This window comes from Camelus bactrianus, chromosome 29 (assembly GCF_048773025.1).
Source record: "Camelus bactrianus isolate YW-2024 breed Bactrian camel chromosome 29, ASM4877302v1, whole genome shotgun sequence".
Classification (NCBI taxonomy): Eukaryota; Metazoa; Chordata; class Mammalia; order Artiodactyla; family Camelidae; genus Camelus; species Camelus bactrianus.
The window spans coordinates 2,285,664-2,305,634 of record NC_133567.1 but is presented as its reverse complement, the minus strand read 5'-3'; the positions used below and the strand labels follow the sequence as shown (position 1 = coordinate 2,305,634).

The window sequence follows — 19,971 nt, the reverse complement described above, 5'->3', positions numbered from 1 at the left end:
TATTACCTATTAATTAAAGTAGCTCTGAAATAAATACTTGTTGCAATATAACAAATTAAAAATGCCCCTGCTTTAATATACTTCAGCTTAAATGAATTGTTATTCTTTAGCAGGCAAAATGCATTCTTATAGTAGTTTGCAAAGATTTCAAGTGATGTTTGAACTCTCTTCTCTGACCTAAGTACCTTTATAATGTAATGTTCCCTTTGAATTCATACTATTTACACTAGAATGGACCTGTGGTGTATATACATATACACATGTGTATACATGTGTGTATATGTATGTATAATGTGTATGCACACACACACATACCAAGGCACTGAACAGGGATACACGCTATCAGGCATTCTGCTGTGAAAATGTGCTCTAGTACAAACTAGGATTTGATGACTAGACCTCATGCATCTAAACCTAAATTACACGAGAAATAGAGATTTATCTGAGTATTTTGGTTCATTTCTAACCTTTCTCATTCAAGTAGTCCAAGTTGTAACAAATGACAGTGCCTAATTGTTGCTCTGTGACTGAAAACATTAAATGTTATTCGCTAACTGATGAAAATCAAAATAAGATTTTTATACTAAGTGGCTTCTCCACTAATTGTATTAAGCAGCAATTTAGACCTGTGGTTTTTTTTTCTCCCAAAGTATCAAAAATAAACACAATATGATAGTATTATAAATTTTAATTCAAGATAAAATTTACAATGTAAATTTAAAGGATATTAAGTATATATTTGAAATATATTTTTCTATATAATTTGTGACTAGCATTTCATTCTGTATATACATATATGTGTATGTGTGTGTGTATCTTGCACAAGGAGATACACACTCAGACGTAGCTCATTGTGCACCTTGTCCTTCATACACACAAGCACAGGCTAGAAGATTTTTATGATACAACAAAAAAGGTGTTTAATTAAATGCCTTTTTGTATTCTTTAAATGGAGCTTTTACAAAATCTGACATTGTTTTTTAGTGATTACATTACACTTACATAAAGATTTAGAACTATTTCTTTTCCTTTAGGCTAATTAGCCCATTTCGTATAGCCTGTAGACTGCTGATCACACTAGGACACATGGACTTGCCCTACGCAGGGCACACTGGGGGCGACTGTGCTTAGCCACAGAGGTTCTCCAATGAACTGGCCACCACAGCCTCTGAGCCTCTGTCTGCCACTGCCCCTTGAGTTCACTAGTGGCCTGTTTTTGGTGGGCTTCTGGTTTTAGAATGACTCTTATGTTTGATCAAAACATAGCAATAATTCTGTAGTGTTATCCCAATTAGGGACATGTGTTTCATTTGATGGTCAAACTGCATGAACACTGCATGTTGTCCAGCCTGCCACGGCTCTTTTCATAAGGTTCCTCGATCGAACTTAACCCTCACCCAGGTTTTCTTTTCAATTTAATGTGCTTAAGAGTCAGTCAGGTGCAAACTGAGTGACTAACTGATAACGATTATGGAAGTCGTTTGATGTTTACTTTTTAATTATAATGTTCATGTGTCCTTTTAACACATCATCTGTTTCCTTCTTTAGTGACTTTTTTCCTTTCTATTAAAAAAGAAAATTCAAACCACCATGTTAGGTACTTGGTCATCTTCCCAGGGGAATATCCAATGTTGGGTGAGTTGGGAAAGCATGTGTTAACAAAAAGGTAGCTTTTCTCTTTCTTAGTAGGCAGGGGACAGTCTGAAAGCAGATCTCAGTAGAGCTGCAGCGAAGGACAGACAACATTATAGGAGAGCTAGGTCACACCTGGGGCGCGCGTCGTGTGCGCAGCTCCAGCGCTTCCAAATCCCCTCCCTCTTTACTTTGACTTTCCTGAGACAACCCGCGAGGCAGCTCATTTGGTGCTAGGGAACTCCTTTTTATGACATGGCCAAATAGACATTTTAAATTTTATTCTCATATCTCACCTTATTCTTTCATAAACTGTAACTAAAATGGGAAAATGCCATCTACCTAAGTGATAGCGTTGAGAATGCTTTCTAGGGACGTTTTGGTCCAGGACTGACAGGCAGGGATAGGACTGCAAAGAACTGTTCCAACGTCACATGTGTTGATACTATTTTCTGTACAAAAGTTTCCGGGGGTCACTGAAAGTTTAGCTAGAAGGTAAGTCCCAGGGCAAACATCAATCCCCTTAAATGAAGGACAGAGCAAGTGGTCACGGACGCGTCCTTCGTTCGTAATGAAACCGACACGTTAGCGAAGGAACACTCGGCGTCAATGACCCAAGGCGGAAACCGCCCCTTGCACGCGCGTCTGCCCCAGGCAAGAGGGAACTGCCCGTCTGCAATTCTCAGCAGTGTTTTACAACCAGACAAAGCCGGATGCCAGTGTCAGGTCACGGGATGCGAACACAAGGAGGGACCCAGACCGGCGGGTGCAGGCGCCCTCCTGAGACGCGGGTCCTGGCGCGGGTCTCCCTGCTGCCTTCAGGTCACTCCCGGCGCAGCGACCCGGGCCGGCGCACCTGAAATACCGAAGCAGCCGCTCGCTGTCTTTATCACAGGTGCCTCACAGTCTGTGTGTTACCTACATCCTCGAGCGCTGCGTCCCTCGCCTGCAGCCTGAGGCCGGGGCGCCGGGGCGCGTCCCCGAGGGGGAGCAGGGCCTCTGCCCCTGTAGGGGGGCTGCAGAGCCTTTCGAGACACAAGTGCCTTGGGGATCTGCAGGACCTTCTTCTTCTTCTTTTTTTTTTTTTTTTTTCTTTTTTCTGTTGCGGTTTCCATGTGATTCCGCGGTGGCCTCGGTGATGTGCTCGCTTCTCCAGCGTGGGAAGCGAGTGGCCACCGTTCCGTCCCGCTCACAGGTCGCGGCAAGCGGGACGCCGAGCGCAGCCGTCAGGTCGCGTACTTGGCTTTGCCCGTCAGCCCCGAGCTGGAAGCAGCGGACGCCGCGGCCTGGCTGCCCAGGAAGAAAGGGTCCAGACAAGCCACTTTGGCAGCAAAGAACGAGTGAATGCAGTGAAGAACGGCGAACAGGTTTGAAAACTCCAGCTCCTGAAAGGGAAAGCAGAACGAGTTACGTAAACGAAAAAAATCTCCTTAAAAATATTGAAAATAACTAGGCAGCTAGGTCACAGCCGGACAATGTCTTTCAAGCGCAGTAGACCCAACTAGCATCAGTTCTAGCTAATGAGATACCACAAAGCTCCCCAAATGCACCTGTTGTGTTTCTAGTAAGCGCTCTGCAGTTGTTGCAAGTGTCTGGTTAATTTCCAGAGCTCCGAGGAAGTTAACTCCGATAAAAACTGGACGTAGTTCCCCCGACGTGTTTCCAGCTGCCCCCGATTCTTCTGTGGTGAGAAGCATCACCAGACACGCTGACAGGGACCTGCATCGCCAAGCGGGAGCCCTGCCCCGTCCTCATCTTGCCTCCTCGGAATCGACACACTGGAGCTCTGCAGAATTTGTAGGGAGGGGAGAAGTATCTGGGAGTTTTAGAAAACTTTTGGTTCCAGATGCCAGAAAGAGTCAGAAATTGTGAAAAGCAGGCTACGTAAGAAGCGGCTCCTTCTTTTTCGAACTGGAGGGAGATCCTTCGTCCCAAATCCGCACCCAGCTTTGTGAATATTAAGCTTCTTAATTGGTGAGCCCTCAAAGGCCAGATGGCATTTATGCAGATTACCGGTCATTCTCTTCCAAAAGGCAAACTTCCGCACATCACGAATTCTTTAGTAGGATCTTTGACAGCCACTGCCTGAGCATGCAAAATGTTCATTCATCGTGTTATACATTCAGTTCTTGCCTTCAAACTACAGAACACTGTGTCCCTAGGGCAATCCTTTACGCAGGCACTTTTATCCACAATTTATAATGAGAAAATGAAGCTTTACAGAGCAGAGCTGGAAAGGAGCATTACTGTAACTCAATCCTCACTTTCTGATTTGAGCCTTACTAAACCATAATATACATGAAAGGTCTCTTTTGGGAGCACGATGTCTCTGAGGCCATGGAGACTGGGGGTCGGCAAGGGTTTGGGGAAAGAAGTCTATTTAAAATGTTTCCAAACTCTGCACTGTTCCACTAAATAAAAAAGCAATTTTCTTTTTCTTTCTCTTATTGGACACAAAGCACTCCATTGGCTGCCAGGCCACAGATCCAGTAATTTAGGATTAATATGCTGTATACACTGGTTTAGGAAATATTTTAACAATGCTTCCATGGGAGGAATGGTCATGAATTTCAATAAATAAAGCTACAACCATGCTTCTAGAAGACAGCCTGTTTTGAAGTCAGAGGATTGTCTGGCCATTTTATATCAAACTATAAAATACATATACATAAAGATAATAAAAACATTAGAACTAGTAAACTAAATATACATATGTATTTTTAACCTAGAAAATGTGTTACGGACAACTATGAGAATATGTTAGTGATCCTTGATGCATTCGAGTGTGTATTAACGTAATAAATAAACATTTATTTTTTAAAGTACCCAATAACAATAAAATGAGCTTTTTTATAAATTGTCAAACAACTACAATAGTGCTCATAACTTCAACTGGGAACCATTCTAGAAGAACTAGAAAAGTTCTGAAAAGTTTAATGAGGCTTTAGAACACAGATGGGAAATTTTTTCAGCTTTCTGAGTAATGAAGTGAGAGTTTATGAATTTTTGCTTTCAGAGAAAAAAACAGCAGACTTCTGTACTGTAGCATTGTCCTTACATAGCCAAAACCCAACAAAAACACCAAAACCCAAAACCAAAACCAAAGAATGCTCCCCTAAATCCATGAAAATCCACATGACCTTTTTTTTCAGTATTTCTGAGATTTTTCACAACAAAAATTTAAATACTATTTAGAATTTTTAATCTTCTAATACATATGGGCACTCAATCACATTCCCCAATCGCATTTCTTGCTAAGTGAGCACGAGCTGTTATGTGTTTGCCTGTGGCTGGGGAATGTGTTATGAATTACTAGAGTGTGTGTCACTGAACATTGTCTACTTAACACATATAACAAGGTCTGAGTCCACTTACTAAACCATTTTATCATTTAAAAAATAATCTTTAAAAGAAAAGAAACATTGTAATAGCCTCCATATTTAAAACATTGGCTCAAGTTATCTTTTTATTTTTTGTAAGGTTTATTATGACATCTTAGACATATAAAATTATATGTATTTAAGGTGTATGACTTGATGATTTGATATATACACACATTGTAAAAAAGTGCACCAACATCGAGCTAATTAAGCTAATTAACACAGTTCCCTCTGTGACTGCTATTGTGTGTGTAGTGGTAACGGTTAATTTTATCTATTCTGTCTGCAAATTTCAAGTATACAAATATTGCTCAAAATTTGTAGATACTGACAGGCATATGCAGAATAGATAAACAAGATTATACTGTATAGCACAGGGAAATATATACAAGATCTGGTGGTAGCTCATAGCAAAAAAAATATGACAATGAATATATATGTATGTTCATGTAGAACTGAAAAATTGTGCTCTACACTGGAATTTGACACAACATTGTAAAATGACCATAACTCAATAAAATAATGTTAAAAAAAAAGTGAAAAAAAGAAAAAAAATATTGCTACTTACGTCATTACAGGTACATTAGCTCCCTATTCATCCTGCAAAACTGAAATTTGTGCCCTTGACCAACGTCCCCCCATTTCCCTCCCCGCAGCCCCTGGCAACCCCCATCCTCCCCTCTGCTTCTGTGTGTGGCTGTTTCAGACGCCACATGCAGGTCGGGTCACACGGTGTTTCTCTTCCCGTGTCTTGCTTATTTTGCTCCACTTGCTTATTAGGACCTCACTCCACTCCACCCAAGCCACAAACAGCAGGATGCCCTCTTCATGTAAGGCCGAATACTGTCCCACTGTGTGTGTGCACACATGCTGTACATCTCTGTCTGTCTGTCTGTCTGTCTGTCCATCTACCTGCTGACCAGTCAGCCCAACGGTCTGTTAATCTTCTGATCCGTTAAGTATGCTGCTGCGGGTCTGTGCAGACTTCCTGTTTCTTCTTCATTCAGTCTTCCTAGTTTCTATGTCTCTAGGAATTTATCCATCTTCCAGGTTATCCAGTTCATTGGTGTTCATACTAGTCCCTCACCCATTTTCTCTGTGTTATCCATAGCAATGTCTCCTCTTACACTTCTGAATTTATTTATTTAGGTAGCTTTTCTTCTTTATCTGAGTTTCTGACTTTTGTTTTTCTTTTCAAAAAACACAACTTAATTTTACTGATTTTTCCTATTGTTTATTTATTCTCTATTTCATTTATTTATTCACTAATCTTTATTATTTCCTTCCTTATGATAATTTTTGGGTTTGGTTTGTTCTTTTTCTTTATAATGTAGGAACTTCCCTCTTAATAGTGCTTTTGCTGCATCCCATAGGTTTGAGTATGCTGAATTTTCATTTTTGTTTCTCTCAGGTATTTTTTTAAAATTCCCTTTTAATTTCACCTTTTGGCTAATGATTTTTTTCAAGACTGTGTCACTTAGTTTCCATGTATTTGTGGGATTTTTCTGGTTTCTTTCTGTGATTGATTTCTAGTTTCATCCACGTGTGGTCTAAGAAGAACTTTTTTTTTTAATTTCAATCTTTTTAATTTGTTAAGACATGTTTTGTGACCTAACAATTTGATCTACCCTGGAGAATGTTCCATGCCCTTGGGAAGAGTCTGAATGAGCTGTTCTGTTTATGTCTGTTTGGTCCGTTTGCTCTGTGGCGTTGTTCACGTCAGCTGCTTCTGTGTTGGTTTTCTGCCTGAATGAAGCCTCCTACCATAGCTGTGTTGCTGTCGACTTCTCCCTTCCAATCTGTCAATATTTTTTATCTATTAGGTTCTCTGATGTTGGATGCATATATATTTACAGTTGTTACAGCTTTCTGTTGAATTGACCCTTTTTTATTATATAGTATTCTTCTTTACTTTAGGGACAATTTTTGCCTTAAAGTTTATTTTGTCTTATACAAGTTTAGTAACTGAGATGAGCTCGTATCTTGGGCCATAAAGAAAAAGAGAAAGAAAGTGAAATCATACAGAGTATGTTCTCTGACTAACTGTATCAGACTAGCAATCATTTCTAGAAATATAACAGAAATCTTCAAATACTTAGAACATAAACATCACACGTCTAAAAAAAATCCATCTGTCAAAGAGGAAGCCTTGAGGGAAATTAAAAACACACTGGGTTGAATGAAAATAGAGAGTACAAGATGTCAAAATTTGTGGAATGCAGCAAATCCAATTCTAAGAAAGAAATTATATAATTAAATGTTTATATTAGAAAGAATGAAATTTCAAATCAACAATATTAAAATCCCACCTAGTGACAGGTGTGTGGTTGCCTGCGAAGGGCAGCACGAGGGGGAGGGCTGCGTGCTTGGTGTGGACACGGGCGTTCAAGTCTACATCTGCTATAACTGACGCAGGGCTACACTCGTACTGCTTCAGTGTGAAGCTCCTGTTTCTTGCATTGTGACTCAGTTGTACAAGACACACCCACTGGGGGAAACTGAATGAAGGACGTGTGGGCTATCTCTGTCCTAGCTCTCCAGCTTCCTGTGGATTCGTATTTCACAATAATAGTTTTAGTAATAACTGTGTATTACGTTTGTAGTTACGGTTTTATAACACTAAATAAATGTGCCTGAGAAGATACAGTTCTTCATAACCTGTAGTCTAAGACAAGATGTTTCTTGTCTAAAATCTCTAGAAGTGTCTTCTTACACAACCTATCACTCATTGCTGTGATAGAAATAGAAATGTTATTAAAGCAACGTCTGTGGCTATGTCATGTGAATATCAATAGAATTTGATTTTTTGTTAAAATCAATATTTAAATGACCATTTCAAATGCAACTTTCCACAAGCATATTACTTTGAAGGAAAAATGCCAGTGCCTTTTCAATTTGTGTTCTCATCACGTTAGACAACACAGTACATAAGCTTAAGCAATAGTCACAGAATCAGGAAATATCATCTTCTCCCATTGGTCAGTTATGTTTATAGGTTTTAAGGGGGTGTGTGTGTTTGCGTGTGTGTGTGTGTACATATTACACACACACACACACACGTTTTGGTATCCACTGAAACCACTGCCTAAGCCAAAGTAGCAAAATATAATCCCATGTTTTCTTGTAAGAGTTTTTAGTTTTAGCTCTTAAATTTAGGTCTAAGATCTATTTTGTCTTAATTTTTTCTATGATTTGATACAAGGTTTCAAAATCATTCTTTCGCATGAGACTGTCTGGTTGTTGTGTCATTTATTGAAAATAAGTTTTTTTCTTCATTGGCAGTTTTGTCCAAAATCAACTGACTATAAATGTGACAGGTTTTTTAGGGGGAAGCGCTGTCAGCTCTGTTTCATTGATCCCTGTCTACTCTCATGCCAGAGTAATCAATGCACTCTCTTGATTACCACAGCTTTGTAGTAACTTTTGAAATCAAGAAGTGTGAATTCTCCAACTTTGTTTTATTTTTCTGTATTCGCTATTCTGGATTCCTTGCATTTTTGTGAAGTTTCAGGATTAGCTTCTCAATTTACATAATAAAAGCAGCTGATATTTTGAAAGGTTTTTTTTTAATTGAATCTGTTGTTTAATTCAGGGAGAAACTGCCCTTTTTGCAATATTCTCTTCTGATTAGTGAACATAGGATGTCTTCCCCTTTATGCAAATCTTCTTAATTTCTTATAACAATGTTATGTTTTCCATATACACATTTTCCGTATACTTTTTTATTAGTTTTCCTAATAAAAATTTCTCATTCATTTAGGTGTTATTGAAAACAGAACTGTTTCTCAGTTTCATTTGGGAGCTGTTTACCGCTAGTTTATATAAATGTAAGTGGCACTTGTGTGTTGATTTTCTCTATGGAAACACTGCTGAACCGATTTATTAAAGCAGTATTTCAGAGGGGTCTTTATTATTTTTCAATATACAAGATCATAGCACGTGTGACTCAAGGTAGTTTTAACTTTTTTTCTTTTTGCCTGTTGCGTCTAGAACACATAGCACGATGCTGAATAGGAGTGAGAGCAGGCATCCTTGTTCCTAAAATCTTGTGATTTTACCTTTGACACACTGACTATTTAGGATTTTTTGCTCCCGCATACAGTAGATCCTTTTTTGCAGATTCTGTACTTGCAAGTTTACCTACTTGCTAAAATTTATTTGTAATTCCAAAATCAGTATTGATGGAGCTTTCAGGGTCATTTGTGGGGATATGCGAAACACTGTGAAATTTTAGTTACTCCACGGGCACTGCCCTTGCAGACCTCAGACAAAGCGCACAGGAGGGGAGAGGCTGGAGCCGCGTGTCGGCAGCTGGCGTTCACGCCAAGCAGGAGAGAGAAAGTGGAAGTGGGAGAAATAGACAGATTACCCGAAAAGTCCCCCCAAACTGAATACATATTTTTTCCTGGTCAAAAGGGAAAACTGAGTTTTGATTTGTGAAAAAGAAACTAAACTTTGTCCCCAGACTTTCAAAACCCAAGGATAAATCTCAGATCCCGGGGGCGGTGACCGGTGGGACAGCGGCTTGTTCTGCTGCGCCTTGAGAGGGCCCCGCAGTTGTAGTTTCCAGCTTTCGCTGTTTCTATTGTGCTATAGAGGTTTTTTGTTTTTTTTTTTTTATCAGTTATGATATTCATACTTCATAAAATCACTAAATATTCTATTTCATAAGAGCTAGTTTCTAAAAACTAGCTGCAAGTCTTTCTAAGCACCCTGAGGTGGTTAACGTACATCCTGCTTAAGGCAGCTTGTCTCTGATGTCAGTTGAAGATGAGAAAAATCGTGACTGAGGATAAGCTGGGGGTTTGTCTTACGAACGCGGGCTGCTGTCACTTCTGGAGACCCTCGGGCACTCAGAGCTTGGTCCACGCTCACAGCCAGAGCACGGGGTTGGCACTTCACAGTCCCCGCTTCAGCACACGCTCGTGGGGGGGGGGGGGTGGGGTAGCCCGTCAGCTCAGAGAGTTTCCAAATAAAACCCCCCGACTGCGCTGGTGCCCACTCACACTGCTCGCTGATTCCGACTGTGCGTGGAGAGGGCTCTGAACGGAGGCCATGCACCGCATCTCCTTCCTGCTCCTGCATCTGCTTCGGGTCACGGGCCCCTCTGTGGACTCATCTCATCCGATCTTCATGCTGATGGCACAAGCTCCCTTTCCACTTTTTCCCTACCCGTAACTTTCTGCCAGTTCTAGGGTGTCTTTGAACACGTCATGGAAGTATTTTGGTTTCTCCAAATCTTCTGAAAAGAGTGTGTGCACTTTTATCCTTACAGCAACCATGGAGCTCATGATCTCCATCTGACACAGGAGGACGCTGAGGCTGTTCAGATAACTTACCCGAGGTAACGGGCAACATATTTCTGTGTGGATGTCAGCGTGCTTTAACTATGAAGCTCACATTCTTACTACTACAGTATTTTTTAAAAATTCCCCCTTAGTCATTGTGGTGCATTCTTTAAAGATGAAGTGATCTGCTAAGAGTCTTCCATCTGCCGGGTCCCAGGGGTATTTATTCCTTATACTTTCCCTGCAAAGCAGCAGTCATAGATTTGGTGGTAAACTGCCTCAAGTAACAGAGCTAGGACACGGTAAAGAAGAGAGTCTGCCCAGGGCCAATGCTTCCTAATTTTCTTTCCACTGGATCATGTTGCCCACTCCCTCATTTAGAAAAAGTGATGTTCTCAACAGAGGACGTGTTGAATCCTCAAATGACATCAGTTTCAACCATAAGTCACCCTTGTGCCACGCGGTCCCGTGAGTCCAGTGATGTGACACACGGGCATCCTCCTTGCTTTCTTCCTGTGATGGTACTTTTGATTATTCCTCACAAGGTGCAGTTATTAAAGTTATAAAATAGTTAGCAATTGTACTAGTTTTAATCTTACGCAGTTTACGATCTTGGCGGCTGTGCTGTGCACCAGCACAGCTAGACAGCTCTGTAGCAGGACCAGCAGGCCCGCTGTTCTGCGTGGTGAGATGGTACCGCTTCTTGTTAACCGTCTCCATGTTTAATTTGGTATTTTCAGTGCTGCCCATGTAGGTATCACCCTCCCTCACTGAGAGAAGGCCAGTAACTCACCGATGGTCAGGCTCGCGCATTTATTTTTAAGACTGCTCCTTTCCCTGCTCAAAAATTGCTGCCTATAACATTTGATGAATCTCTTCTGAAACTATTTTTAATAAATGAGAAATTAAAACTAAGACACACAACGTGCTGTGTATAATTTATTTTCTTATGCCCTTCAGTGAAAATTTGCCATTCAAATCTTAAGGTGAATTCATCCTCTTGGCCACGAGGAGTGTTCCAAGGCAAACAGAGGACGTGTGTTTCCCCTCTTTGGAGTCACCTAAACTGTCTCCCCTGCTGCTTCTTACGGTATTAACACAGTTAGAGGTGGTGTATGTGATGGAATGGGTTTACCTTTGCTTCAATCTGTTTAGTATCTGAATTCTGAAACAAAAACTTGATTTTGCTCTTGCCATCATCCGAAGAGCCTTTAAGCTGAGAAAACTTATACCTCCAAAGCACAGCCTGCAGGGGAGAAAAGACACAGAGGGGTCAGTGCAGTTACGTCTGCGCTCAGACCAAGAAGCGCTCACTTTTAACTGGTAAATGTGAATCCCATTAAGTTAGTACGACCTCCCAGTACTTGAAAGTAAATTAAAACGTGTTTATCAAAGGCTGTAATTTAGTATTCAGTATATCCTTTAACTTCCAGAAATGACTTTTGTTCCCATGACGTACTTATTTAAAAAATACACCTTAATGAGTCAGTCTAAGAGTCTTGCTTTGCAGACGGTGAACTGGGAACAAGCCCCCCGACTGCTAAGTCTGCGTGGGGAACCGGCGGACACCCCGCATCCGTGCCTTTGCTTGTCGTCAATAGACGCGATGAGGTGGTTTTCAGCCGAACGTTCCGCAGACGCTCCCCTGGGGCCGCACTGACCACTGCGTCCTCGTCAGGGTGGACGGCCGGCCTGAGCGAACAGCTACGCCGCCGCGGGCACGACGCCCCGCCGGCCGGAGCGGCCCTCCCCGGGCCTCGCGGCGCGCCCTGGGCCCGGCGGCCGCGGCCCGCACGCAGCTGCACGCAGGCAGGCGTGACCCGCACCTGTCTGAGCGCAGAGCCCCTGCGGCCCGCGGACAGGCCGGAAGATGTCCTGTGCGGGAGAACTTTCTTCATTTAGAGGAGAAGCGAGCCTGCAGCACAGAGGCCCCTGCGCACGTTTCGCGCTCTCGCCCTGTCCTGCGCTTTCGGGAAAAGCGGTGGCGTTTCGCGCCCTGGTGACCCTCCCGGGCCCTCCCGCTGCTCCGCCCGCCCGCCCCGCCTCCCCGGCCGCGTTGGGAGCCCACGCGGTGGCCCCGCGGCCCCCGTCCCGGCGGCGCGGCCGGACCCGGCCGGACACGGTCGACCAGCAGCGGGCCTCGCGCTGCGGGAAGCATGCGCGCCAAGGCGGAGTCAAGGTCACAGGAGACAGACGCCGCGCCCTCCCCTCGCGCTGGTGACGTCCCGTTACTGAGGCGCGTCCTCGCGAGAGGAGGGGAGCCAGACCCCAGCAACGCGAGGGCTCGGGCCCAGCGCTCCAGCCTCCATTGCGCGGCGTCGGCCGCTGGCCGGCGACACCCCCTGTGCCGCTGCCTCCGCCGCGCAGTCGTGACCGATGGGAAACCCCGCCACCAGCAGTACCCGTAGTGTTAGCACCTGGTGGAGGTAAGTCCAAAAGGAGGGAGAAAAGAAAACAAACAAAAGCTGACAGCGGTGTGTGAACAGTTTTGAAATCTGGAATTGACCCAAATTCATAACAAATGGTCACAGACTAGATTCTCACTTCCTCAGGGCTTTCCATAAACGATTGTTTCTGCTTGCTTCTGGGGAAGAGGCAAGCAAACTTGGTCAAATCCATGTGGTGAAGTTCATTAGCCTAATAAAGTCTGAGGATGTTTTCAGAAAAAAGAAACTCATTTAACTTTGTCTATGTAAATTGTCCTGTGGAATACATCTCAAGAAAGGATAAAAATTTGCACTATAGAATAAAATAGTAGTTTTAGTAATAATGGAGCATAAGTAACTTACTGATTTATTAAAACTTATTTTTTATTTTTGACAGTGTGAAAGTGTTCAACTCAGCATATTCTATGAATGATTACATAAAATGTACCTGGCATTTTGAAGATACCTTTAAATATTTTTAAGTCTCTAAAAGCTGCAAGTAACGATATCTACACGCGTGAAGAAGAGCACGATGAATCGCGGCGTTCAGCGCCGTGGCTGCAGTAAAGCCGCCGAGCACGGCCGAGGGGGAGCCGCGAACGGGAAAATGCGCAGGGAGGGCCCAACCCCCAAGCGCTCTCACAACTGAAGACCTTTTGCCTCTGAGCTCTTCTTCATAGCAGATGCATGTTATGTAAATTAGTGCGGGCTGAGGCGGGGACAGCTCGGGGTGGAGCGCGTGCTCAGCGTGCGTGGGGTCCTGGGTTCAATCTCCAGCGCCTCCACTAACAATAAATAGATAAACCTAGTTCTATTCCCCAGCCCCCGCAAAATGCAGGAAGACAGAACAACGCTAAAAAGTTTGAATGCAATGCCATTTGCATTTATAATTTAGGCTCATCATTCTTAACCCAGAGAGAAATCTTTTACAAAGAGTGAATCTGTGTGAGATTGAAGATGGAATGCTGAAATATTATCAAGCAGAATATTCGCGTGAAGATGACAAGGCCTGTGAGGCATCACTCGTTCCTGACGCCGAGTCACCGATGGGTGAACACCCGTACACCGTTCACTGCCGGTGTGTCCACTGCTGTGCTTCAGCGGAACGTGCTTGCTACAACGACCATCACACTGCGCTAGACCCTGTCACGCGGTCCCTCTAACCCCTGCAAGAGCTAAACCATCGCCAGAGTACTGCCCTTTCCCAGAGGAAACAATTACGGGGACACCACACACACACACACACACACACACACACACACACACACACACACACACACACACACACAAGATACTTCACAGCTACTAAGTGGGGGCCAAACCCAAGTCTGCCATTCTCCACGGTTCCTGCTGGTCTTTAATCCCAACCTACCTCTTTGATTTTCTGGAATTACTTGCCTAACCAAACATCAAAAACCCACTGCTTGATGACGATTCACACTGGACTCCCACTGCCAATGCTGGAAGAGCCTTAAGACAGAGGCTAGACCCCAAGCCCGCTTTAGCACAAGGCATGAACCTGGGAAACTGATTTCCCGATTCTCTCAGACAGCGCGTGTTCTGAGCCATCATGTCTTTTTCCTTAGGATGCTGTTGCTGTCTCAAGCCCTTTTTCTCTCTCTACAAGTAAAAAGTTTCCCATACGCTCTTCATTTGTTGAAGATCCCCTGTTAGAATTGGCCTGAAGTTTGGAAATGCCGGTGATCTAGAGAACATCAGTGGGCAGGGAAAAGAGAAAGCTTTCCCTTCCTCTGTGTCTCTGATGTTTATGACAGAGACCGCCCGGGCCGGCTGCAGTCCACCTGGGGAGGGGCCGGGCCTGGCTCTCCTAAGGGACCCTGGTTAGTGAACGAATTCACGTTCACATGACAGCAATGACTCCTTGCATGCAGACTACTCAAAGACATAATTCCTCAGTTCTATGCATGTAAATGCTAAAGGAGGCTACAGAAATGAAATGACATGCTTACACGTTGAACAAAAACAGGCAAAACCACGTCCACCACATCTTTATCAGCCTCTCCCAGTTCACCGTCAGTAGGTCCCAATGTCTCACTCCCTCGGGAAAAATTCCTCTTCAAAAAGACTGAAACAGCTTTTACACACGCAGGTCATGTAAGCACTACGTCTTCTGTGTTATGGGAAACGGGGAAGGATGTTTTGCAACATAGGGGCAAACACACTGGAAAGTGCGATCTGTGTGGATTACAACTAATTACATAGAAGATGTTAAAAATCACAACAAAAATGCTTTGAAGGCAGGACCTACCTTTACTCTCTCTGTGATACTGGGCACCTGGTATTTGACATCTAACTCATGTTTGCCCATCAGTAACCACAAACATACTTTTTTTTCACTGTAAATGGTCTTGACAAGTCTCCTGGTTAAGCCACAAATCAAATCTGCCCTCGCAGCGCTGTTTCTGCTTTGCATCCTCCTTCAACTAAGCAAGACGCCAACCACGAGTACCCTCTCTTGCCTTCTGCCTACCCTCCCCACCGGAGTAATTAACAACACGTTAGAATGTGGATGTGCTGTCGGCGCCTCCTTTTCCTTGCCTTTGGTGTGGGTGGGCTAGGAGGCATATTTAGTAGAAACCTTTCCTTTAAAAATATTCTTTACACATCTTTATTCTTCTCATTTGGTCTCCATTCGTGTGAAATTTATCCTAACCAAATACGTTTCTGAACTTAATTAATTGGATGTTTACTAAAACCAGTGCATCTACTGTGTACTAATTTTACAAATCTTGTAAATTTGAACAGTAATGATAAAGGGATAAAAACAGAAATAGTGAAAGAACACAAAATTAGGTGAAAGCGTACAATGCTTTACAGAAAGCAGCTCTTTTCTGATTTCTTGTTAACATATGCACACACGTTTGCCAGCTCAGTGGGCAGTGACCGGCTCTAGAGAGAAAAAGAGGCGAGTTTACTGCGCTAGCTGCATCTGAGCCAACAGCTCTGCACACAGAACAAGCCGTCACTGCCTCACCCTCCTGCGGGTTGTCTGCAGGCTGCTCCGCCGACAGAGATTAAGCGCTTTATTAAGTAACCGCTAAATTACCACGAGAGTGTCTGCACATTTTATTTCCAAGGCAGCGCTATTCTTCACTTTTACTAATTTGATCTCTAAAATTTCATTATGAACTTTATCACTGTGATTCAATCATTTTTCTTTTTTTCCCTCAGTAGAATTTTAAAAATTCCCCGATTCAAAGAAATCTATATTTCTAGAAATTGACCCAAGTGTAAATAGCATCGCTTGGAAACGATTGTGTTCCTTAAATTAACAACGTACGATGAATTGCCCTGGGATCTTTCTGCTTTGAATCACTGCAGCGCTGCTTTGAATCAATGCACTGAACCATGGTTGAGGATGAGAGTCTGAGTCTGTGACGGTTAGTGAGGGCAGGGGTATATACGTCCTGTGTTTGAGGGGTGTGCACCGGCCGGATCTGACAGCGGGGCCCCAGCTCGAGCCTACATTTTATTCACCTGGTGAATGTGGAATAATTTCTTATCTCGGTTGCCTGGTGAAACCTGCCTGCCATAAATGTGTTTGTGTTAGAAACCAAGAGGTGTCGTGGAGAGCAGCCGCCCTGAGACGCGTGGTCCAGGGGCGGGGCGCCAGGACCACTCCTTGGCTTCTAAGTCCGCAATGCACTTCGACTGTGTATAATATTTGAGTTCTATGCTGTAGCACACTAGGCTGGAATGTGTTTTTTCAAGAAACTTAGAGAAGTCACTGCTGTCAGGCCCTCCCTAACCCGAACCCAGAAATCCGCTGGCATCTGTGGGATGCATCCCACACGCATACCAAAGAGAGAGAAGAGCTGAATATTACTTCATTGTCATGATAAAATGTTGTTCAAACATGATGCAAGACATTTTAATTTATAGGTAATTTTTTTGTATTGAAAATTTCTTCTTTAGGCTGATTCTGTGGAGTGAGACAACCTTCTCCCAGTGAGGTCAGCTCACTGGCTCCCCCGGCCTCTCTGTTGAAGCTTGTTGTCCTGAGATGATTATTAAAAGCTCCCCCTTTCCTCCGACAGTCACAGGTTCAGGAACGAATACTGTCTCCACAATGATGGGTTCGGATTCCTTCCCCTCCCTCCAGTTTCTCAGATGGCCTTGAAGGTCGGTACTTCCACCAAGTCAGAAACTGGAGGGACGGTCACTACTGTTCTGGTTTTTCCTGTGTGTCAAGCTTGTGCTGACTAAATCTCATTTCTTGCTAAAGGCCTTGCCCTGGACAGAGTCCCAGCAAGCGCTGGGTTCCCTGACGCACCCTCCGTCCCAGAGGACCCGGGCAGGTGCGCGCAGGTACGGCGGGTACCACATCCACACCAGGAGTCCTCCCCTCACCAACAAAAAGCCACAGCAGGGCCCCAACACGGATTTGAACCAAACATCAGCTTTAAAGAGAAACTCAAAATAGATTCAGAAACCCGTCCAGATGAATTTTACCAGTTTCCCTCTCATTTACTAGCGCGAGAGTCTTTTACCCACATGTGATAGAGTTCGGTGACAACTTGGGCCATCTTACTTCCTTTTTAAAATCAGAGTTTAATTTTTTATTCTAATCACTTTAATTTATGTTTAAAGTTATTTATTACATTCATTTAGTAGCTATGAAATTGATGCATTAATATTTAAAGTAGTAAATTTATTAAATTAATTTAATATTCATGAGCCTAGCCAGATTTGAATGAGTATTTTATTCAAAAGAACGTCTTTGTCATGGGACAAGTTTACAACAGTCTCTTTTGAGGCTCAAAGAGCCACCGGCACCTGAAATTCCATAAATAAAAAAGTATTCTTGGGGAGAGTGTAGCTCAGTGGTAGAGCACATGCTCAGCACGCACGAGCTGGGTTCAATCCCCAGCACCTCCATCCAAAAAAAAAAAAAGTTAAAAGAGAAAGAAAAGTATTATTTTGGCATCACACAAAGGCAACACCTTGAGTGATCAAATCTGAACTGAGTGTGTGCTACTTAATTTCCCGAAGTCAAAATATAAAGAAACATTGGCCACCCTCACATAATGTGAGATTTTGTGTGACAGTCTCAATCGCTGGGCCATGAAAAGTCGTAAGATCTCCAAACCCCAGCCCACGTCCCACTTGGCTGGGACCAGCTGGGCCCCCTCAATGGACGCCGTCTCCCAGGACGCACACTCCCACGCCCCGCACACTGTCCTCCCCACGCGTGTATACCGCTCTCGTTTTGTGTGCGTTTGCTTTCGAGAACCCTGTACAAGGCTTAGTGACATGTAAGTGCCCCAGTAAGGGATGACTCAGTCATCCTTCAGTAGCGAGAAGGAATCTGTCACAGTCCATTAAGGAGAAGACAGGTCTGAGGAGCCGAGGTTCTCTGAGGGGAGGAGGGCGTCTTCCTGGGGGCCTCAGCCCTGGGTCAGGAGCTGTGGCAGTGTCTCTGGCCCTGGAAGGGACTGACGGTGGGTAGGGGGGCTTCAAGACCCTTTAGATACGGCTGGCTGAGAGGCCCCCTTCATCATTCGGTGCACATCACTCCCGGGGACACAGGCTTTGTGGAAGAGGCGCCGGTCAGACAGACAGACCTCACTGAGCCAGGTGTTCACAAGGGCTACCCTCCCTGGCTCGGAACGCCAAACCCTCAACGGGGCCATCCTGTGATCCTAACGTGTTACCCGTAGAACTAAACAAATACGGTTCCTCATTTTGATATTGGAGAATGACTCAGAAAAATAATAAAGGGACACTTTGTTTTAAAAAACTGTTTTGAGATAAGAAAATTTCCCTTCATTATGAGGCCATACCTTTAATAAAAGAGAATATATATATATATAATGTAGAGACATATATATGTATGTATGTAACACATATACACGTACGTACTTCACGTAGTTATAATGTAGTTATAATGTGGTACCATATTGATTTTATTAAACTTCAAACTTTTGGTTTTCTCTAAATAGATTAAAGCTTAATTTATCTTCTATCAATGGAACTGTGGACCTAAAACTCGACCCCTGAGGACCACTGAGCATGCTGACTGGATTAGAAGTGATTTCGATCATTCTAGGTTAAGAGCTGACGGAACACAGTACCTTGGTGGCCGCGTCAAAGCAGATGAAGCCGGAGCTGAAGTCGATGGTGAGCCCCATCAGGTGGCCATCCAGGACACACGCGTACGTCTTGCACTGGACAGAACAGAAGACTGTTACTTTCCGTCAGATGGACCCAACGGCAGGTTTAACAGCCAACGCCTATCGACAGTGTGACCGCTCCTGTGAAATGCTCCTTATGCAATGCCACCTTCATTTCAGCAATGACTGTCTAAGGAAGCTGGTGTTCCCAACATCCCAGTGTTGACAGACACAAGCTGAGTGCCTGTGGCCCTGCCCGGGTTGGGGATGTGGGCTGTTTCTAGTTCTGCTCCATCTGACCTTGTCTCTGCCTTGTGCCCCATTTCTGCCCTTGGCTACACTGGCAGTAAAACTGTACACACATTTTCAGGTATAGGCAAGATTATGTTGTTAGATTCTGTAGCTCAAGATCACAGCATTTTCATTACACTCAAAGTAAATTACTAAAGATTAAGGTCTTACTTAAATTCTTGGCACATCAATTTCATCACTATTATTAAAAAGAGAGCTCCCAGGCCCACAAACAGATTTAATACCCAAGGCAAAAAATACAAGAAACCTCGTGACCTTGAGAGTCTCTGTGTATTCATCCACACGGTGCACGTTACATCCTAAAGACACTGACTCTTGCCTATTATTTGTTCAAACCTACTGATTCTCCGAAATCCAGAATTAACAATTATTCACATTGAGATCAATTTAAATTATAACTTTACTTATATGAATATTTTGGGAAGACTAATAAAATATAGATAGCAAAATATAAGAATAACAGATCTGAAAAACAAACTTGGAGCTTACAGGAAACATAATGCATTTTTATGTCCATAAGCCAGTTTTATTTGCATTGAATTGCAAACCAGAATGGGATGTTAAAATGAAGAAAAATACTTGTAATTCACACACAAGGAGAGGGAGGAAGAGGGAGAGAGAAACCATCTCAAGCGAATGTTCAGTACTGATGCTTACATCCTATCTGTGTTTATAATGCTGTTTATGAAAGTACATTAAGTGAACCTCATTCTGACTATAATGATGCCTAAACGCGTCAATGCTTTTGCCATCACCAAAAAGCTGTATTCATGTGCTTAAGCCCAATTCGCGTAGTAAT

At 43.4% G+C, this 19,971-nt stretch overlaps 1 protein-coding gene across 2 annotated transcripts in view; it reads right to left on the bottom strand.

Moving 5' to 3' along the window:
• Positions 1-756: 756 nt before the first annotated feature.
• Positions 757-19,971, bottom strand: part of SNTG1 (syntrophin gamma 1) — a 117,388-nt gene continuing 98,173 nt past the window's right edge. Inside the window, exons 15-17 of one of the 2 annotated variants that reach the window (XM_010970710.3) lie at positions 18,822-18,914; positions 11,436-11,546; positions 757-3,017 (exon numbers count right to left, since the gene is read on the bottom strand). In XM_010970710.3, the coding sequence (XP_010969012.1) occupies positions 2,859-3,017; positions 11,436-11,546; positions 18,822-18,914 (363 nt within the window). In that variant the 3' untranslated portion in view covers positions 757-2,858. The remainder of the gene's footprint in view (positions 3,018-11,435; positions 11,547-18,821; positions 18,915-19,971) is intronic. The other variant, XM_074354882.1, reaches the window with a different exon arrangement.